The following is a 20,456-nucleotide window of genomic DNA, read 5'->3' on the forward strand; positions in this document are numbered from 1 at the left end:
ATTGTTTTTTACTTTTATGTATCGTATTTTAGTTGTTTTTTTTTTCAAATATATATATTTAGTCAGTTATTTTAGTACATCAAGTTCAACTAAATGAAAATGAGAAATGTTGGCAACTTGCTGACATACAAGTTTTTTTTTTTTTATTACTTCTCTTAACGTTTATTAATTTCAAGTAACGAAAATGTTTTAATTGTTTTAGTTTTAATAAGCCTGATGTATATAACCTTCATCAATAATATTAAATATTAACAAACATTATCTTTATAATGCGTAACAGATCATTAATGAATGTACATCCATATAGTTGCATTATATTTGTTTAGTTCAGCATGATTTGCTGATGACTTAGGCTATTAATGAAAGTGTGTCTTCAGTATACAACATTGTGAAACGATAACAGCACCGTAATGGGACTCACACTTATTGTTTGATTGTAATGCATCTTCTCGGCCACTAGATGGAGCTGCAGAACTGCAGCATTTCCTCAATGCAGCTCATCTCTGAAACTCACGTTCAGCCAATTAATGACCATTGCGATCAGATTTGACCTCAGTCAGTCAGTGTCAGATTGTTTTTGTTTGCTAGCCACAATTTCTATCTCGCATGTAAGTGCAGCTCAAACCTCAGTCAGTGATGCGCGCGCACACTGTTTATGAATGTTGTCATGGTCTCTTGGTCTGCTTCATGTCACACACACACACACAAGTATTTGTGAGCTCCTGTTAAACTGTGCTCTGGGAGGAGTTTACATGAGGAGAACAGCTGCTTCAGATCCAGAGGAAGATTTTACGATCAGATCTAGAGACTCGTACGGTACAGTAACCACACAACAGAGAAAACAACCAACACAATAACTGGCTTCACATTGATGCATTTTTGTTGAATCTACAAAAATGAACTTCATTTAGCAGACGCATTTATCCAAAGAAAAAAGGAACAAAAGCAGTTCATACAATGCCAGGTTTGTCAGATGAATCAAAATGATGAACAACAGAGCTTTTGATTCAAGTTTATAAAGCACTTTAAGCTTTAAATACACAGTCAGATACAAAAACAACGTATTTACAACATTTCATAATCACAATAACTCCAGAAGTGAGATATAACTGAACACAAGTAGAACTAGATTAAAAAAAATAGTAATAATAAGTATTAATAATAAATAATTTAAAAGACAAGGCTATACACTTGAATCCCACTAATATGTCAGGTCATATTTCACTTCAAATACTGAATCTGGAAATAGTCGTTTGGAATATTCCTTCAAATGAAAGAATTTATGTATGATTTTTAGACATTATTTTAAAGACAATTAAGCACAATTTCCACCCTAAATTCTACTACTAAAAATGTATTTTTCCACAAATGTTGTATGTTTGAAAATTGTATAATAATAATAGTACACATTTCTAGTAATTGTGCAGTTAATTCTCATATTGTATTTTCAGAAAGTTTTGGAATATTTTTCATCTCTCCAAATTTGTCACTACCGAAACACAATAATAAAAAAATTAATCAGAAGAATCACATTGACCTATTAAGATTTCGTTTACATCTACCTTGGAAATATATTTTTGTTGCTATTTTCAAAAAAGTTTTCACTGGTAAATCAATAACAATTACAATTTTATCAATATTTCAAGTGTAATTTATGAGATTTGTTGTATTTTGAATCCAATCTTTCTTTGTAAAAGTCATAAAGTTTATCAAACTGATTTCAAAGTGAAGGATTCATTAGTTTGAATCAAACACTATAATAACATCTGAGTTGATCATTCAATATTCTTTATTTCTGACAAAACATCCCATGTTTCGGTCGTGACAGTAATGTGTTGGTAGTGACCACATCACATGACACAATTTAACTCACACACTAAAACATATTAAAATACTAATGATTTGCATAACTGCACTAAAATTTTGTTTATTTCCCCCAAATAAATGATTATGTTCCTTTTATCACTACCAGAACAATAATGACATGTTTCGGTAGTGACCATTTTAGATATTTTTGAGAGATTCTAATCAGCACATGGTTATCTGGCACAGTTCTGAACAGTTCTAACTAAATTTTATGGAATAACGCCCAAAAAACAATGATGTCGTTTCGGTAGTGATCATTTCAGACACTTTTGAGCCGCTCAAAGAGGATAATCAGCACATGGTTCTCTAACACAGTTCTGAACAGTTACACAGACATAAAAACTACATTTTATAGATTCACACCCAAAAAAGTTTGCTTAATTGCAGAAAAAGGTGTTTGTTAGTGATGTTCATTAAAGTTCCACACAGATTTTCAGACTTCTGAACACATTTAACTCAGAATGATGATTATCTATTTAAAAATAAAATATAAAATAAATATATTTTTTAACTTCACTTTAAAAAAAAAATCAAAAATATATTTTTAAAAACAACAATGAAAAAAAATTGCAAAAATGATTTCAATACCGTTTTCACAAGTTTAATTTTTTTTTGGGTGACACCTCCCAATTGAAAGTACTCTATAAATGATGATTTTATATATATATTAAGCTTACTGATATATTAAATCTGTAGAATGGCCCATATGTATATATATATATATATATATATAAACATCATTAACTTGAAAACAAATGCAATCTAGTGTGTGTGTGTGTGTGTGTGTGTGTGTGTCACTCTGTCCTGTTGTCTCTATCACTGCAGGCTCCTCGTCGCAGACTCAAATCATCCACTGCGATTTCTCCATGTTTTCCTCGCCGTCTCTCTGCCTTCAGCACAATCTGACACAAAACAACATCAGTCAGCAGGATGGATACTAATATAATAGATTTTCATGATTTTGATGTCGAAACTCAATGAAAAATCAACAAAATGTCACGTTTTGCAATCCAATCACCAAAATAAACGCAAAAAGTACAGTACTAAAAGTTACTGACAGGTTAATGTGATAAAGAAACATACAGATTAATTCAGTCTACAGTGACTATTGTACATCATATCATAAATGTGATATTCTAATTATAAAACAAGTAGTTTTCATTGCAAAAATCCTGGTAGGACTTAAAAGTTCAGCAATGAACTGGTTCAGCATTCAAGTTAAAGAATACGTATTAGCACCTGATGATTTATTCATGCTTACATCAATAAGGCCCCGCCCCCCAAGTGTGATTTGGGTGTGTCTCCAGCCGTGTCCTCCAGTCCTGGTCCAGATGGACGGGCTGTGACTCCGCCCCTTCCTGACAAACACTTGCAGAGAGCCGATGTGGTGTCCATGGAGACGGTGTCTAAATGCCAGACAGAGATCGCCACCCTGCCACGCCTTTGTGGGTGTGGCCAGTGCCACAGTAAGCCGCGCCCCTCTGACACTTCGCTTATTCGTAGCCTCTGGTACTGAGAGGTACCGCCCACCTGAGAGTGATTGACAGGTAAGAAAGCTTTTGTAGTATGTGTGTAAATACAGAATTAGTAGTTAATTCTTGGAAATCTCTTTTTGTGTTATAGGCAATAGGAGGATTATGATGAGATATTCGGTGTAATTCTGATGAATTTTACCAGCGGGATCATCTTTGACTTCCCATTTTAGATCTCCTTCTGAGTCTGTCATCCAAACACACAAACCCTCATCAAATGAGCAGCTCACAACACCAGCCACTGAAACACACACACACACGTCAGTAAGATTAATTGGTTTGTCCCATCTGTTTTGCAAAAAACTGTGACTCGTACCTGGATCATCTCGCACATGCTCCGCTGTGTTTCCCAGCTCAATGTCAAAGTCCCAGTCAAAAAGGTTGTTCTCGTAACGTGGAACTAAAAGAGACAGAGAAACCAATCAGAACTAGTCTAATGAATTAACAGACACAGTTATACTTGAAACCCTCTGCTGCTCTTCTGTCATTTTCGACTGTAAGATTTTACTTTTTCTTCATCGGAATGGTACGAAACTTAGTAAAGGTTTTGGCACTTGCTATGTGAGCACAAAAAAAACTCATGGATATGATTCGAAAAGGTTAAATGGTCCTGAAAAAAATAGTCACACTTGTATTGTCCGTTGGCAAAAATAAGCGCATTGGAAATTAATGGGAAGCAAATCTCATCTAGTGGAAGTGCTTGGTACTGCACCCAAACAAAATTTTACTGAAAGCTCTTTTTTTGAGATATCAACCTCAACAAAAATAGTAATTTGTGCGAATAAGGGAACATATTATTAACTCGTGTGAACGATTTAGCAAATCAACGAATTTGTAAATTTTGTGCATGATTCAGCAAATTGAGGAAACAAATTAGTAAATCGTGCGAACAATTTACAAATCAAGGCAACAAAATAATAATTTGTGCGAACGATTTAGGAAATCAAGGGAACAAATTAGTAAATCATGTGAACGAGGAAACGTATTAGAAACTTGTGCGAACGATTTAGCAAATCAAGGAAACAAATTAGTAAATTGCGTGAACGAGGGAACATATTAGAAACTTGTGTGAACGATTTAGCAAATCAAGGGAACAAATTAGTAAATCGTGCACACAACTTACAAATTGAGGCAACAAAATAGTAATTTGTGCAAACAATTTAGCAAATCAAGGGAACAAATTAGAAAATCACGCAAACGAGGGAACGTATTAGTAACTTGTGCAAACGGTTTAGCAAATCAACGAATTTGTAAATTTTGTGCACGATTTAGCAAATCAAGGGAACGAATTAGTAAATCGTGTGAACGAGGGAACATATTAGTAACTTGTGTGAACAATTTAGCAAATCAACGAATTTGTAAATTTTGTGCATGATTCAGCAAATTGAGGAAACAAATTAGTAAATCGTGCGAACGACTTACAAATCGAGGCAACAAAATAATAATTTGTGCGAACAATTTAGCAAATCAAGGGAACAAATTAATAAATTGTGCCAACGAGGGAACGTATTAATAACTCGTGCAAACGATTTAGCAAATCAACGAATTTGTAAATTTTTTGCACGACTTAGCAAATCAACGAATTGAGGCAACAAAATAGTGATTTGTCCGAACAATTTAGCAAATCAAGGGAACAAATTAGAAAATCACACAAACGAGGGAACGTATTAGTAACTCGTGCAAACGGTTTAGCAAATCAACGAATTTATAAATTTTGTGCACGATTTAGCAAATCAAGGGAACAAATTAGTAAATCGTGTGAACGAGGGAACATAGTAACTTGTGCGAACAATTTAGCAAATCGAGGGAATGAAATAGTAAATCGTGCGAACAAGGGAACATATTAGTAACTCGTGTGAACGATTTAGCAAATCAACGAATTTGTAAATTTTGTGCATGATTCAGCAAATTGAGGAAACAAATTAGTAAATCGTGCGAACGACTTACAAATCGAGGCAACAAAATAATAATTTGTACGAACGATTTAGCAAATCAAGGGAAAAAATTAGTAAATCATACGAACGATTTACCAAATCGAAGGAATAGTAAATTAGTAAATCATGTACACAATTTTTTTTCTTGCATGTCATGTACGGGGCTCCGTAAAAAAAGAGTCTATTTTCGATCAAATAAATGCAGCCTTGGTGAGCAGAAGAGACTTACCAGACCCAAACTTTTGAACAAGACGTGTACATTATTAATGTTTATAGCAGCTGTATGTGTGAACTGTTCAGCATGTCTCACTGTGTACGTCTCCTCTGGGCTTTGCCGTGCTCTCTCTGTGGACGCGGTTGTCCAGAGTCGTCGTGGAGATCGTCTCCAGGGTCGTGTTCGCTACAGTCGCTGCTGTTGTTGTTGTAATGGGGCTTGTGGTTGGAAGCGTCTCTGTAGTTGTGGAGGTCGTAGCTGTTGTTGTGAGGGCTGTTGTAGTTGTAGATTTCGTCGTTGTCATAGCAACAGTAAAAGTAACAGTTGGTGTTACTTTTGTAACAGCACTGCTTGTTGGAACTGACGTTGCTGTGGTGACGGTAGTGGTGGGAATGGCTATGGTTGTTGTTGTTGTTGTGGTTATTTCTTCGGTGGTCGTCATGGGAGTTGTTGCCGTGGAGATGGTGGTCGGACTCGCTGTAACTTTCACTGGTCTTGCAGGTTCAATAGTGACTTTAACAACAGCTAAAAAACACACTACATCACTTAAACACAATCATTTTCAATCAGTTGCGTGGTCAATTATTGTAAGATCACACTCACTTACATTTGCAGTCGTAACCCTTCCCATTAACACTTGGTTTACATCTGCATTTCTTGTGTCCTGGCTTGTCATAGCAAACAGAAGGAAACTTCTTATCTGGAATAAAACAACGTTTAGAGTATGTGACGCATTTAATGCAGTATAATGTGATTTTTCTCTAAACACACCTGTACAGTGATATTTTCCGTCGATGTGCTTCAGCTCAAATCCTTCATGGCATCTGCAGACGAAGCTGCCAAACGTGTTCACACACTTACGAAACCTCGCACACTTGGCTTGACCCGTCACACACTCGTCAATGTCTGAGCAAATCACAGGCATTAAGAGTCAATACAGAGATTTCTGACACAAACACACACAATAATGTCTCACAGAGTAAATGAATGATGAAATTACATTTCTCATTTGAACTTTGAGTGTAAAGTTACAGCAAAAATTATAGTGAATTAGAGTAAATTAATAATAAAATTCATTTTCTCACTTTTATCTTTTGATTTTTGAGTCCAAAATTACAGTAAAAATTTGAGTAAATCACAGAAAATTCATAATAAAATTCAATTTCTTGTTTGTATCTTTTGATTTTTTTGTTTGTAAAATTTCTGTAAAAATTAGAGTAAATCTGAGTAAATTAATAATAAAATTCAATTTCTCGTTTTTATCTTGATTTTTGACAGCAAAATTACAGTAAAAATTAGAGTAAATTAATAATGATATTAAATTTCTAATTTTTATCTTGATTTCTGTGTAAAATCACAGTAAAAATTAGACTAAATCAGAGTAAATTAATAATAAAATTCAATTTCTCGTTTTTATCTTGATTTTTGACAGCAAAATTACAGTAAAAATTAGAGTAAATTAATAATGATATTAAATTTCTAATTTTTATATTTTGATTTCTGAGTGTAAAATCACAGTAAAAATAAGAGTAAATCAGAGTAAAGTAATAAAAAAATTCAATTTCTAATTTTTATCTTTTGATTTTTGTGTAAAATTACAGTAAAATTAGAGTAAAGCAGAGTAAATGAATAACAAAATTCAATTCCTCGTTTCATCTTGATTTTTGACAGGAAAATTACAGTAAAAATTAGAGTAAATTAATAATGATATTAAATTTCTAATTTTTATCTTTTGATTTTTGAGTGTAAAATCACAGTAAAAATTACAGAGTGAATCAGAGTAAAGGAATAATGAAATTCAAATGTCCTTGACTGTCAGGAAAATTATGATGTAATGCAAAATAATTATATATTATATACGTAACAATAATATATATTAAGCATACATTTTCAGTGATTATAAATATAATCGATGCAAAATGTAATTTCTCATGTTTATCTTTTGATGTTTGAGTGTGAAATGTATTTTTTAGAGATGTGTGTGTAGATCCTGCATCCGCACCGACACACGTCCTGCCGTCGGGAGCGAGACGCAGTCCTGGAGACGGACACTGACATTTGACCTCTCCTTTCATCACCGCGCAGCCGTACTGACAGTTGGCCATCGCACATGTACGGGCGTCTGCACAGAGAATGAGCCGTGAGCTTCTGGAGACAGCTATCCCATAATGCACTGTGACAGGCTCAGCTAAAAAAGTCGACTATTATCAATGTGCTGACTAGAGTTTGAGGAAAAAGAGAAAACAGCAGAACTTACAGATGCAGAAGGAAGTGGAGATTGTGGCTGCGACTCAATTCATACACTTCTACATACTGAATGATCTGATGATCTGAGTGTGATTTAGATTCTCTCTGATTCTAATGTAGCACATTTATTTAGAATAGATTCATTCATTATAATATATTATTATAACTATTTTAATTGAATAATAATTATAAATTAAATTTAACATTTCTCATTTTCTCATTTTGTGTAAAATTACAGCAAAAATTATAGAGTAAATGAATACATTTTTAGCTTTTGATTTTTGAGAGTAAAAAAATCTGTAAAAATGATAGGGAAAATTAGAGTAAGTGACTAATAAAATTATATTTCTAATTTTTATCTTTTGACTTGTGAGTGCAAAATTACAGTAAAAATGTCATTAAAATTATAGAGTAAATCAGAGTAAATGAATAATGAAATTCAATTTCTTATTTTTATCTTTTGATTTTTTGTAAAATTACAGCACAAATTATAGAATGAATGAAAAATGAATATAAATTTCTTATTTTTATATTTTTTTAGAGTAAAAAAATCTGTAAAAATTATAGGGTAAATTAGAGTAAGTGACTAATAAAATTATATTTCTCATTTTTATTTTTTTATTTTTTTAAAATAAAATTTTTTATACAGTAAAAAGTATAGATTAAATTAGAGTAATTGAATAATGAAATTCAATTTCTTATGTTTATCTTTTGATTTTTGAGTGCAAAATTATAGTAAAAAATATAGAAATATTGAGGATTGTATGTAAATCAGGGTTGTTATTAACTAGAACTAAAACTTTCAAAAACATTTCTATTAATTTAAATAAAGCTGAAATAAAACAAAAATATAAATATTAAAAACTTAAACTAAATGAAAATCAGAATGTTTGCCTTGGCAATAAATAAATTATTAACTGGAAATAAATAAAAACTAAAATAAAAATTTTAAAATTAAATTAAACAAAAATTAACATGAAGACTTCAAATAGAAAAAATAAAAGCTAATTAAAAATATATAAATAAAACTGTGATTAAACTAAAATAACACTGAAGTAATTTAGGACACAGGAAGTAATTGTGAAGACGAGAGGAAACACTCACTCCTGCACGAGCCGTCGGCCGTCATCATGAAGCCGTTGAGACAGTAACATTTATAACTGCCCAGTGTGTTCATACACCTGTACTTACACGGCCTGAACGCACACTCATTCACATCTGCAGACAGAAACACAGAGTTATGACAGGCACAGGCGGTGTGTGTGTGGTCAGCGCGATGTACACACACGTCCCGCCGTCTCTGGAAGAATGAGTGGAATGTGTTTGACATGGATCTGACTTTACAGGCAAGTTCATCCTTGCAGGAACACACACACACACACACTATGGAAACCATACAAGATGAATCACAGGGCTTTTAAAGCAAATGCATTCCCTAGCAACGTGGTTATTATCGTTAACTAAAACAACAACAACAACAACAAAATAAACAAACTATAAATATTAGATGAAAAACTTGAACTAAATGAAAATTAGAAATATAAACTGAAGTAAATTTAAGTTGAACTAAAATTAAAACAAAAACTGAAAATGTAAAAATAAAAGCCAATTTGAAATATTAATAAAAACTATGAAATATATAATATTAGTATATAACTAAAATATGTTTTAGAGCACCAAAATTATTAACTGGAAATAAATGAAAACTAAAACAAACTAAAATAGTAATATTTAAAACTAATAAAAATGACAAAAGCACAAAAGAATTAAACTTAAATTAAAACAAAAACTGATATAAGAATAAAATAAAATGTATAAATAATAAAATATAAGAATAAAAGCTAATTTTAAATATTAATAAAAACTATAATGTAATATTAAATATGTTTAAGATTACAAAAAAATAACTGGAAATAAATACAAAACTGAAGATGAAATAATAAATAATATTGTGATAAAAATTACAATATTAATAAATACTACAATAGTATATATATAACTAAAATATGAAATATAATATAAATTATTTGTTTAAGATGAAGCACCAAAATTACCAACTAGAAATAAATAAAAACTAAAGCTGAAGTAATAATAATATAAATATATAACAGTATATAATTAAAATTAGAATTAAAATATAAGTATAAAATATAATATAATAAAATCTCATTATTAATAAACAGTAATATCAATATTAATAAAAACTATAATAGTGTATAACTAAAATATGAAATATATAATTATATATAAATCAACTATGTTTAAGATGACAAAAAACTATAAATACAAAATGGAAATGGAAATAAATACAAAACTAAAGCTGAAATAATAAATTGATCCTAAATATAATTATTTACAAAAAATATTTATAATACTTCAGAATATTTATACTTATAAAAAGCACATAATAAAAAGTCTAAAAATTAAACTAAACCTGAAAGTATAAAAATAAAGGCTAATTCGCAATATTAATAAACACTACAATAGTATATATAACTAAAATATGAAATATATAATAGTATATAAATTAAATATTTAAGATGTTGCACCAAAATTACTAACTAGAAATAAATAAAAACGAAAGCTGAACTAAAACTGAAGTAATAAATTAATTAAAATTACACTAAAAATATAAAAAAGCTAATGCAAAATATTAATGCTACAACATAATTATATAATATATAATATATATAAAATATAAATATATAATAGCTAGTAAATAATTAAAACATGTTTAAGATGTAGCACCAAAATTACTAACTAGAAATAAATAAAAACTTAAGTACTTCTAATAAGAAATTAAACCTAAGTAGTAAAATTTACATTATAATATTACAAAAAAATTAACTAAAATGGAACTGAACAAAATGCAGGCCTAAATGATAACGTTTTCTCTAAAGCGTCTGTAAGACACTTCATTGTTAGTGTTTGTGCGAGATGAATATCAACAGATTGAACCCAAAAAGTACTTTGACTCAACGAACCCATATAACACACTCTCCACAAATAACCATAGAGAATTATTTATCATAATCACGTTCTCCAGATTCTTCAAGAGCCAGAAAGGCCAAAGAAAACAGGCTTTCGTGTGTTTCTCCTGTAAATCACTTCTTCATGTGAGTCCCATCAGACCTCTGTGACACACACTTCTCCCATCACTCACTAACACCAAACCCAGCGGGACACTCCAGCCCAGCCGCTGCCTGTGATTGGTCCAAATGTTTGTGCACCTGTGTACTAATGACCAAAACACACACACACACACACACACACCGCTCATGATGTCATCAGACACACTTTCACATGTGTGAGTTTGAGGAGCTGTTAGGAGATTTATTTATGTGTGTGTGTGTGTGTGTGTGTGTGTGTGTGTATCAGGGTTATTATAGTTAACTAAAACTGAAAACATTAAAAATAAGTAAATAAATAAATAAATAAATTGTTGTCTGAAATAAAAAAAGGTAACTGAAATAAAATATAAATAAAAACATACTTATTTTATTTTAGCTTGTTTAAACTTGTTTAAGCTTGAGTAAAACTGAAATAAAAATTTATATTAAAAAATAAAACTATAAAACAAACATTCATGTCACAAGCACACAACAAAACAAATGAAAATTAAAACAAAAACATTTAAAAATATATATTAATAAAATTAATATCTCATACTAAAAATAACTTTTGTGTGTGTTTTAGTAAATCTTTCGCACGATATAATAATTCATTACCTTGTTTTAGTAAATCATTTGCACAATATCATAATTTGTTAAATCTTTCGCACACTATGATAAATCATTATGTTGTTTCAGTAAATCATACGCACAATATATTAATTTGTTACCTCGTTTTGGTAAATCTTTCGCACAATATTACAATTCATTAAATCATGCGGACGATATAATAATACGTTAGCTTGTTTTAGTAAATCTTTCGCACGATATAATAATTCATTACCTTGTTTTAGTAAATCATTTGCACAATATCATAATTTGTTAAATCTTTCGCACAATATGATAATTCAGTATGTTGTTTTAGTAAATCATGCGCACAGTATAATTATTCGTTACCTTGTTTTAGTAAAACTTTCGCACAATATAATAATTTGTTACCTTGTTTTAGTAAATCTTTCACACGATATAATTATTCGTTACCTTGTTTTAGTAAATCTTTAACACGATATAATAATACGTTACCTTGTTTTAGTAAATCGTTTGCACGATATAATAATTCGTTACCTTGTTTTGGTAAATCTTTCGCACAATATAATAATATGTTACCTTGTTTTAGTAAATCTTTCGCATGATATAATAATACGTTACCTTGTTTTAGTAAATCTTTTGCACGATATAATACGTTACCTTGTTTTAGTAAATCTTTCGCACGATATAATAATCCGTTACCTTGTTTTAGTAAATCTTTCGCACGATAAAATAATCCGTTACCTTGTTTTAGTAAATCTTTCGCACGATATAATAATCCGTTACCTTGTTTTAGTAAATCTTTTGCACGATATAATAATACGTTACCTCGTTTTAGTAAATCTTTCGCATGATATAATAATCCGTTACCTTGTTTTAGTAAATCTTTTGCACGATATAATAATATGTTACCTTGTTTTAGTAAATCTTTCGCATGATATAATAATACGTTACCTTGTTTTAGTAAATCTTTTGCACGATATAATACGTTACCTTGTTTTAGTAAATCTTTCGCACATTATGATAAATCATTATGTTGTTTCAGTAAATCATACGCACAATATATTAATTTGTTACCTCGTTTTGGTAAATCTTTCGCACAATATAATAATTCATTACCTTGTTTTGGTAAATTGTTCTCGCACGATATGATAATTCCTTACCTTGTTTTAGTAAAACTTTCGCACGATATGATAATTCGTTACCTTGTTTTAGTAAATCTTTTGCACGATATAATAATACGTTACCTTGTTTTAGTAAATCTTTCGCACAATATAATAATCCATTACCTTGTTTTAGTAAATCTTTCGCACGATATAATAATCCGTTACCTTGTTTTAGTAAATCTTTCGCACGATATAATAATAAGTTAACTTGTTTTAGTAAATCTTTCGCACGATATAATAATACGTTACCTTGTTTTAGTAAATCTTTCGCACTATATAATAATCCGTTACCTTGTTTTAGTAAATCTCTTGCACGATATAATAATCCGTTACCTTGTTTTAGTAAATCGTTTGCACACAATTATAATTCGTTAAATCTTTCGCACAATATGATAATTCATTATGTTGTTTTAGTAAATCATACGCATAATATAATAATTTGTTACCTCATTTTGTAAAGCGTTTGCACAATATTATAATTCGTTAAATCTTTCGCACAATATGATAATTCATTATGTTGTTTTAGTAAATCATACGCATAATATAATAATTTGTTACCTCATTTTGTAAAGCGTTTGCACAATATTATAATTCGTTAAATCTTTCTCACATTATGATAAATCATTATGTTGTTTCAGTAAATCATACGCACAATATATTAATTTGTTACCTCGTTTTGGTAAATCTTTCGCACAATATAATAATTCATTACCTTGTTTTGGTAAATTGTTCTCGCACGATATAATAATTTGTTACCTTGTTTTAGTAAATCTTTCCCACGATATAATAATTTGTTACCTTGTTTTAATAAAAGTTTCGCACAATATGATAATTCATTATGTTGTTTTAGTAAATCTTTCCCACAATATAATTATTCGTTACCTTGTTTTAGTAAAACTTTCGCACGATATAATAATACGTTACCTTGTTTTAGTAAATCTTTTGCACAATATAATTATTCGTTACCTTGTTTTAGTAAATCTTTCACACGATATAATAATACGTTACCTTGTTTTAGTAAATCTTTCGCACGATATAATAATATGTTACCTTGTTTTAGTAAATCTTTTGCACGATATAATAATATGTTACCTTGTTTTAGTAAATCTTTCGCACAATATAATAATCCGTTACCTTGTTTTAGTAAATCTTTCGCACGATATAATAATCTGTTACCTTGTTTTAGTAAATCTTTTGCATGATATAATAATACGTTACCTTGTTATATTAAATCTTTCGCACAATATAATAATCCGTTACCTTGTTTTAGTAAATCTTTCGCACAATATAATAATCCGTTACCTTGTTTTAGTAAATCTTTCGCACAATATAATAATCCGTTACCTTGTTTTAGTAAATCTTTCGCACAATATAATAATACGTTACCTTGTTTTAGTAAATCTTTCGCACAATATAATAATCCGTTACCTTGTTTTAGTAAATCTTTCGCACAATATAATAATCCGTTACCTTGTTTTAGTAAATCTTTCGCACGATATAATAATCCGTTACCTTGTTTTAGTAAATCTTTCGCACGATATAATAATCCGTTACCTTGTTTTAGTAAATCGTTTGCACAAAATTATAATTCGTTAAATCTTTCGCACAATATGATAATTCATTATGTTGTTTTAGTAAATCATATGCATAATATAATAATTTGTTACCTCATTTTGTAAAGCGTTTGCACAATATTATAATTCGTTAAATCTTTCGCACATTATGATAAATCATTATGTTGTTTCAGTAAATCATACACACAATATATTAATTTGTTACCTCGTTTTAGTAAATCATGCACACAATATAATTCATTACCTCATTTTAATAAATCGCATGCACAATATAATAATTTGTTAGCTTGTTTTACTAAATCGTGGCCATGTTGTAATAATTTGTTCCCCTGTTTAAGTTAAATCAAAATGAGGGGACAAATTAGTACAACGTGTCAATGATTTACTACATTTTTTAATGGTTTTAGTTTTATTTAACTATAATAACCCTGGTGAGAAAGACTAACAGAAAGTGTTAAATACACAGACACACACTTGTACCTTGGTTGCAGGTCTTGCCGGTGAATCCTGGATGACAGCGGCACTGATCTGGTCCAACACACTCGCCATGTTTACAGCCCGACTCACACACAGCTACACAAACCAGACACAATTCATCAACATGAGTGTGTGTTGCATACTATTTCTGCAGTATACTATACTAGGCCTACGTGTGTGTGTTCACTCACGTCTGCATCGTCCCTGTAAGTTTCTCATCCAGCCCAAGCAGCAGTCCTGCGTCCGGCCGTACTGACACAATCCATCGGACAGAACCAGTGGCCTGGATGACCTGTGACACACACACACACACATGGGCAGATGTAAAGATTCATAGAAAGCAGAGCACATTATTTTAAAAGTACCTCACTGATTTAGACTTGTTATTTTAAGGTTAACATGTTTTTAGGGGTTCAAGCACATAGTGCCGAAACCCTATTGTAATTGTTAAATTTTCCGAAAATCAGCATTCTCCCCTAAAAGTGATTGGGCAGACCAAACTGTAAGTCGTAGAGATGTGAAATTTTGAGGGCTGGTAGTCACACCGTCTATAAAGTCACCAGGGCTCGCCCCGATCGGCCTGACGGGGGCGCTACAGCGGTGAAAAGAACAAATAACTCCTAAACTGTTAGGCATAGACTTTTACTAAAATGGCTAAAACTCTTGAATGGAATGAGATATTTTCACCAAACTTGGTACACATGTGTATGGGCTCAATCTTTCGTCAAAGTAAAAATATTGTGGCAATTGGACACTAGCTGGCGCTATAACATGAAAAAAAGCATGAAAACAGCTATAACTATGCAACCATTAGTTTGATTGACTTGAAAATTGGCATGAAGTGTCTTGGTCCAAGAAACCATGATTGTCTATGAGGGCAGTGGTGTATCTTGAAGAACATGGCTGCCGTCGGCCAATGAATTTTGAGCACCTATTAGACGAGGTTAATGGAGGCTGATCAGAACGAAACTCACACTGAGCATGTTTGACTCATGGTCCTAAAGGTCTTTAAGAATTTTGAAAGAATTCAGCCACTAGGTGGCGCAAACGGGTTTTGCACATCACGTGATGTTTTACACATCCACACACAATATTCATATAATTTGATAGATCTCCTCATGCTAAAAAACTTTGCCTCAAAAACCACTGCTGTCAATCAAATCGATCATTAAATATTCACGATTATGTAAAAAACCTACTTTTGCGAACTAGTCCTAGGTTTTTCGCCCGATCAGAACTAAACCAGTGCAGTTTACTCTCTCTGGACTCTCTAGATCAATAATTATCAAGCTTATCAGCTTTGGACAGCTATAACCAGGTAATTTAGAAAATGGGCATGGCAAAATATATTCAATCATATTCTGAACTTCATGAAAACAGGTGAACACATGTGACATAAGATTCTAAAAAAGCATGCAAACTTGTATGGAGATCGGACCATAGGTGGCGCTACAACTGTTAAAAAGCTTTAAAAACTATGTATTTCCTTAGTAAATTGCCTGTATTGGCTGTAAATGGTCTTTTCCATCTATGATCTAAGTGGTTACATGCTTGCTAAATAAAACATAGTACCTTTTTAGGCATGTGCTTAAAGCGCTTGAACCCCAATAATTGCTGTAAATAATATATATTGTGATCACAACAGTGCTAAAGGCAATTTATCACAGATTTACAACAATATATGTACAATAGAAATGGCACTTTAGTGGAAAATATGTTTACCTTGACAATTTCATAAATGCATTAATAGCAATAATTATAAAATTGGTGTTTATTTTCTTTTTTTTTCCGTTATCTCAGATGTCTCATAACTTTGTATATATCATAAATATATAAAAATGAAAGATTTGAAACATTACGAAAAATGAAACAGAATTCTATTACATTCCATCGCGCGCCTCCACTATTAAAAGCGCACTACGCGTTCAAAAGTTGCCATGGTAACTACAATTTTCTTTTCTTTTTTTACAATCGCAACGGTGCTAATGGCAATTTATCACATATTTACAAGCATATAGAAACTATCTATAGCGGGAAATATACCATGACGATTTCATAAATGTATTAAGAAATGAATTAATTATAAAAGTAGCGATTGTTTTAACGTTAAGTCTTTCTGTCAGATATGTCTCACAACTTTGTATTGATCATTAACGTATATAAGAAAGAATTTCTTCTGAAATGCAAAGTTGGCACTTTACCTGAGTGTGTCTGAACCTGCAGCTGCACAAATACCGATGAGAGAGAAAATAAGCATCACATCCATTATGAGAGCAGCAGTTAAACACACCAGATCTTCACTCTCTCTGTAGTTTTTCGCGAAAATATCCCGTGAAAAGATCTCGTCTGCTCCGCACAGAAGTTCGCGTCTGGAGAGCGTGAGCGCGCGTCAGGTGTGTGTGTGTGTGCGCGCGCGCGCAACGCTGAAGGCGATTCATTCTGCCACTGCCTTCAGAATGACATCAGTGTGTGTGTATGTGTGTGTGTGTGTGTGTGTGTGTGTGAGAGAGAGAGAGAGAGAAACAGAATGTATAGAGTTTACAGAGAGCTGTCAGAAAGTTTCCACTGCTGCACATGAGGAACTGAGTGGGTTTATGAAGAGCAGGGGCTGTTTTTGATGTGTGCGCGCGCGTGTGTGTGTGTTCTCCAGGGAAACGCATAAGAATACCAGGAGCAGCAAGGGCAGGTCTGAAGGACACACACACACACACACACACACACACACACACACACACACACACACACACACACACACACACTATAATTAGTCTAGGAGCTTGTAAAGTTTGCCGGGAACCTGTACATTTCCTCTAGCTATATCCTGTGTTTATAATTATAGCATTTATTTCATTTCAATTTGAAAGTATGTGTGTGTGTGTGTGTGTGCTGGCTAAAAACAGAAAGATGAGCAACTGTACAGCAACACCCTCACAACTGACATTAAAGAAATGAATAAAAATAAAACAAAAGCTTTAATAAAAACTACACTCTAAAATAATAAAGGTCCCGAAACGTTTTTTTTTGCAGCGATGCCAAACGAGCCATTTTTAGTTCCCTAAAGAACCTCTCAGTGATCAGTTCTTAAACCATTTATTCTTCACATCAAGAACCATAACTAGTGCATAAATAGTGCTGATGCTGATCACTTTCGGAACTATTTTTTTCCAGCTGTTGAGCGATAAAACACTGACAGCCAATCAGAATCCGTTCTAATTTAAGGGTTCGCGCATTTAAAATGGCGGACAACACTGCGGGGTTAATCGCCGAGGTCCAGAAAAAGCCACCACTGTTTGATAAGTCAAACCCCCTTTTAAAGGATACTTAAAGAAAATGGAAAACAAATCGGTCATACCTTCGGAATAAATGGTGATAAGTTTTGACGATATTTACCAGGATAACAAACTGTGTAACATAAAATTACCCCAGGGATCCAGCGCTAGTTTCGACAACATTGTCTTGCTTCCTTTGAAGCTGTAGTGAAAAAAACTAGGCGTTGTTTTTATTTCACTATATTGACTTTGTCAGCTTAATTCACTGTTAGATTAGATCATTACACTATATTCACTCCAAACATAGCATGCTGAGGACATCTGCTGGTTAAAGCTGTGTAAATGCAACAGCAACAGCAAAAACATGTTGAACACACTTTGAAACCGCATCGCGAGCTTAGAATAAACAGACCGTTATTGTTTGTTGGTGTAGACGCAAATTTAGTTATCGTTATAGATATCTTTATCGTTATCGTTCTTGGTGTGAACTGGCTTTTAGTGTGAAGAACATTTTAATAATCTAAAGAACATTTTCCACTGTAAAGAACCTGGAAAGATTCATGGGAAATTAGGTTCTTCACAAAACCATCAATGCCTAAAAAAAGAACCTTTATTTTTATTTCTCATTTTAATTCACTCCATCTCTGATGATTCAAACTGTCTTAGAAATCATAAAGCCTCATTTTAAAAGTGTGATTTCTAGAAATCAAATTAATAAAAAAGAAAATAATTAATCAAATCTTAAAACACCTGTGGCTATTTGAATAATAAATATACATTTTACTAGTTATATGCCAGGCTCTCCCAGGTGAAAAAAACATACATTTCTATAATGCACTTAAAGTGCTCTATTTTCGCACACTAATTTTGTACTTAATATACTATAAATTCTACTTTAATAAATTTTAAGATTATCTTAACATCTAAGTGTACTCAACTGTGCTATTTTGAGACTGCATGAAATATGAACTTAAATGTGCTTTTAATATACTATACCTGTATTTAAAAAATGTATTTAGATATTACTTATAGTACATTTGAACCCATAGTGTATACAAGTGGTAACTAAATTTAAGTGGTTTTTAAATACAGAGATAGTATATTAAAAGCACATTTTAGTTCATATTTCATGCTGTCTCAAAATACCACAGTTGAGTACACTTAGATGTTCTTAAGATTATCTTGAGTACTAAAGAAGAATTTTTAGTAGGTTAAGTACAAAATTAGTGTGTGAAAATAGAGCACTTTAAGTGCATTATTGAAATATGTTGTTTTTTTTTTTTTACCTGGGCTAAAATATCGTTCTGGAGTTTTGCTCCACTGTAAATGCAAAGATCTTGGAATCAGAAATGCGAAAGCATCTGTGCAGCAGTCACAGTTTCTGAAGTTCACAATTATACATTTGCCAGATGAATGATGCACATGGGACAGAACATGTGTTACTTCTTGCCTACAATAATTACAGTTTTTGCATCTCAGGTCGTTTTGGAAGTGACTTTTGGGAAGTTGGGTTGGGAAGTTTTGAAATCAAGCAGGGATATTAATTCCACAGGATTATATTAGAAACACTTTGCAATAAGGTTTCATTTATTAACTTTAGACTCTTAAATAAAGCTTCTTTATTGGCATCAATGGTTCCATGAGGAACCTTTAACATTCCTGTAATCTTTGCATTCTACAAAAGGTTCTTTAGATTATTAAAATGCTCTTCACACTATAAAATTGTTATTTTAAAGGGGACCTTTTACGAGATGTAATATCAGTCTCTGGTGTCTCCAGAATGTGTCTGTGAAGTTTCAGCTCAAAATCCCCCACAGATCATTTATTATAGCTTGTCAAATTTGCCCCTATTTGGGTGTGAGCAAAAACACGCCGTTTTTGTGTGTGTCCCTTTAAATGCAAATGAGCTGCTGCTCCCCGCCCCCTTTCCAGAAGAGGGCGGAGCTTTAACAGCTCAACAACAACAAAGCTGGAGAATCTCACGCAGACAAAATGAGGAAAGTGTTCAGCCTTACATTGTTCAAACCGGAGTCGACACTGATGGAGAGACTCAGGAAGAAGTTACAACTTTTAGACGTTTCTGAATGGTTAGTGGATAAATTGATGTAGTTGCTGTGGAGTTGATTCAACTCATCCACTAGCATGTGCCGTCATGTTCATCTTTTGTGTTGAATTGACCCTCGTTTGTGAAGCAGTCCGGCGTAAAATGACGGCATGGCAACAACACTCGACTACAACAACTCTTCCTCTTCTCTAAAGCAGCCCAACATGGCCCCGCCCACTTTGTTGTGTGTTCTCGGGGGCGGGGTTTATGTAAATTTTAGGGTTTGTGATGTCATAAACCTGAGAAGAAGCGCGTTGTACAAGCCGTTTATTGTAGTCCTTAAAAAGCGATTTCTGAAAAAGAAAATATCTCCATTTGCATTGAACTTTGAGTGTCGTAACTTTGCAGATGTTGTTTATGCTCAAACAGCAACAT

The 20,456-nt window shown here is 32.2% G+C and overlaps 1 protein-coding gene across 3 annotated transcripts; it reads right to left on the reverse strand.

Annotated features, from left to right (window-relative positions):
* Positions 1-1,092: 1,092 nt before the first annotated feature.
* Positions 1,093-17,273, reverse strand: LOC137009339 (nephronectin). Of its 3 annotated transcripts, none has more exons than XM_067371476.1 (12): positions 16,910-17,273; positions 14,900-15,000; positions 14,712-14,804; positions 8,898-9,011; positions 7,549-7,668; positions 6,318-6,452; positions 6,154-6,246; positions 5,643-6,071; positions 3,715-3,798; positions 3,541-3,639; positions 3,128-3,396; positions 1,093-2,768 (listed from the first exon to the last, which is right to left on the reverse strand). In XM_067371476.1, exons 1-12 carry the CDS (start codon positions 16,972-16,974, stop codon positions 2,661-2,663), a joined length of 1,710 nt encoding a protein of 569 aa, XP_067227577.1. In that variant the 5' UTR covers positions 16,975-17,273; the 3' UTR covers positions 1,093-2,660. The 3 variants fall into 3 exon arrangements, with proteins under 3 accessions (XP_067227577.1, XP_067227578.1, XP_067227576.1); XM_067371477.1 differs by having other exon boundaries at positions 3,541-3,585; positions 5,643-6,083; XM_067371475.1 differs by having other exon boundaries at positions 5,643-6,083.
* Positions 17,274-20,456: the final 3,183 nt, after the last annotated feature.

The sequence above is a fragment of the Chanodichthys erythropterus genome, chromosome 20 (assembly GCF_024489055.1).
Source record: "Chanodichthys erythropterus isolate Z2021 chromosome 20, ASM2448905v1, whole genome shotgun sequence".
NCBI lineage: Eukaryota > Metazoa > Chordata > Actinopteri > Cypriniformes > Xenocyprididae > Chanodichthys > Chanodichthys erythropterus.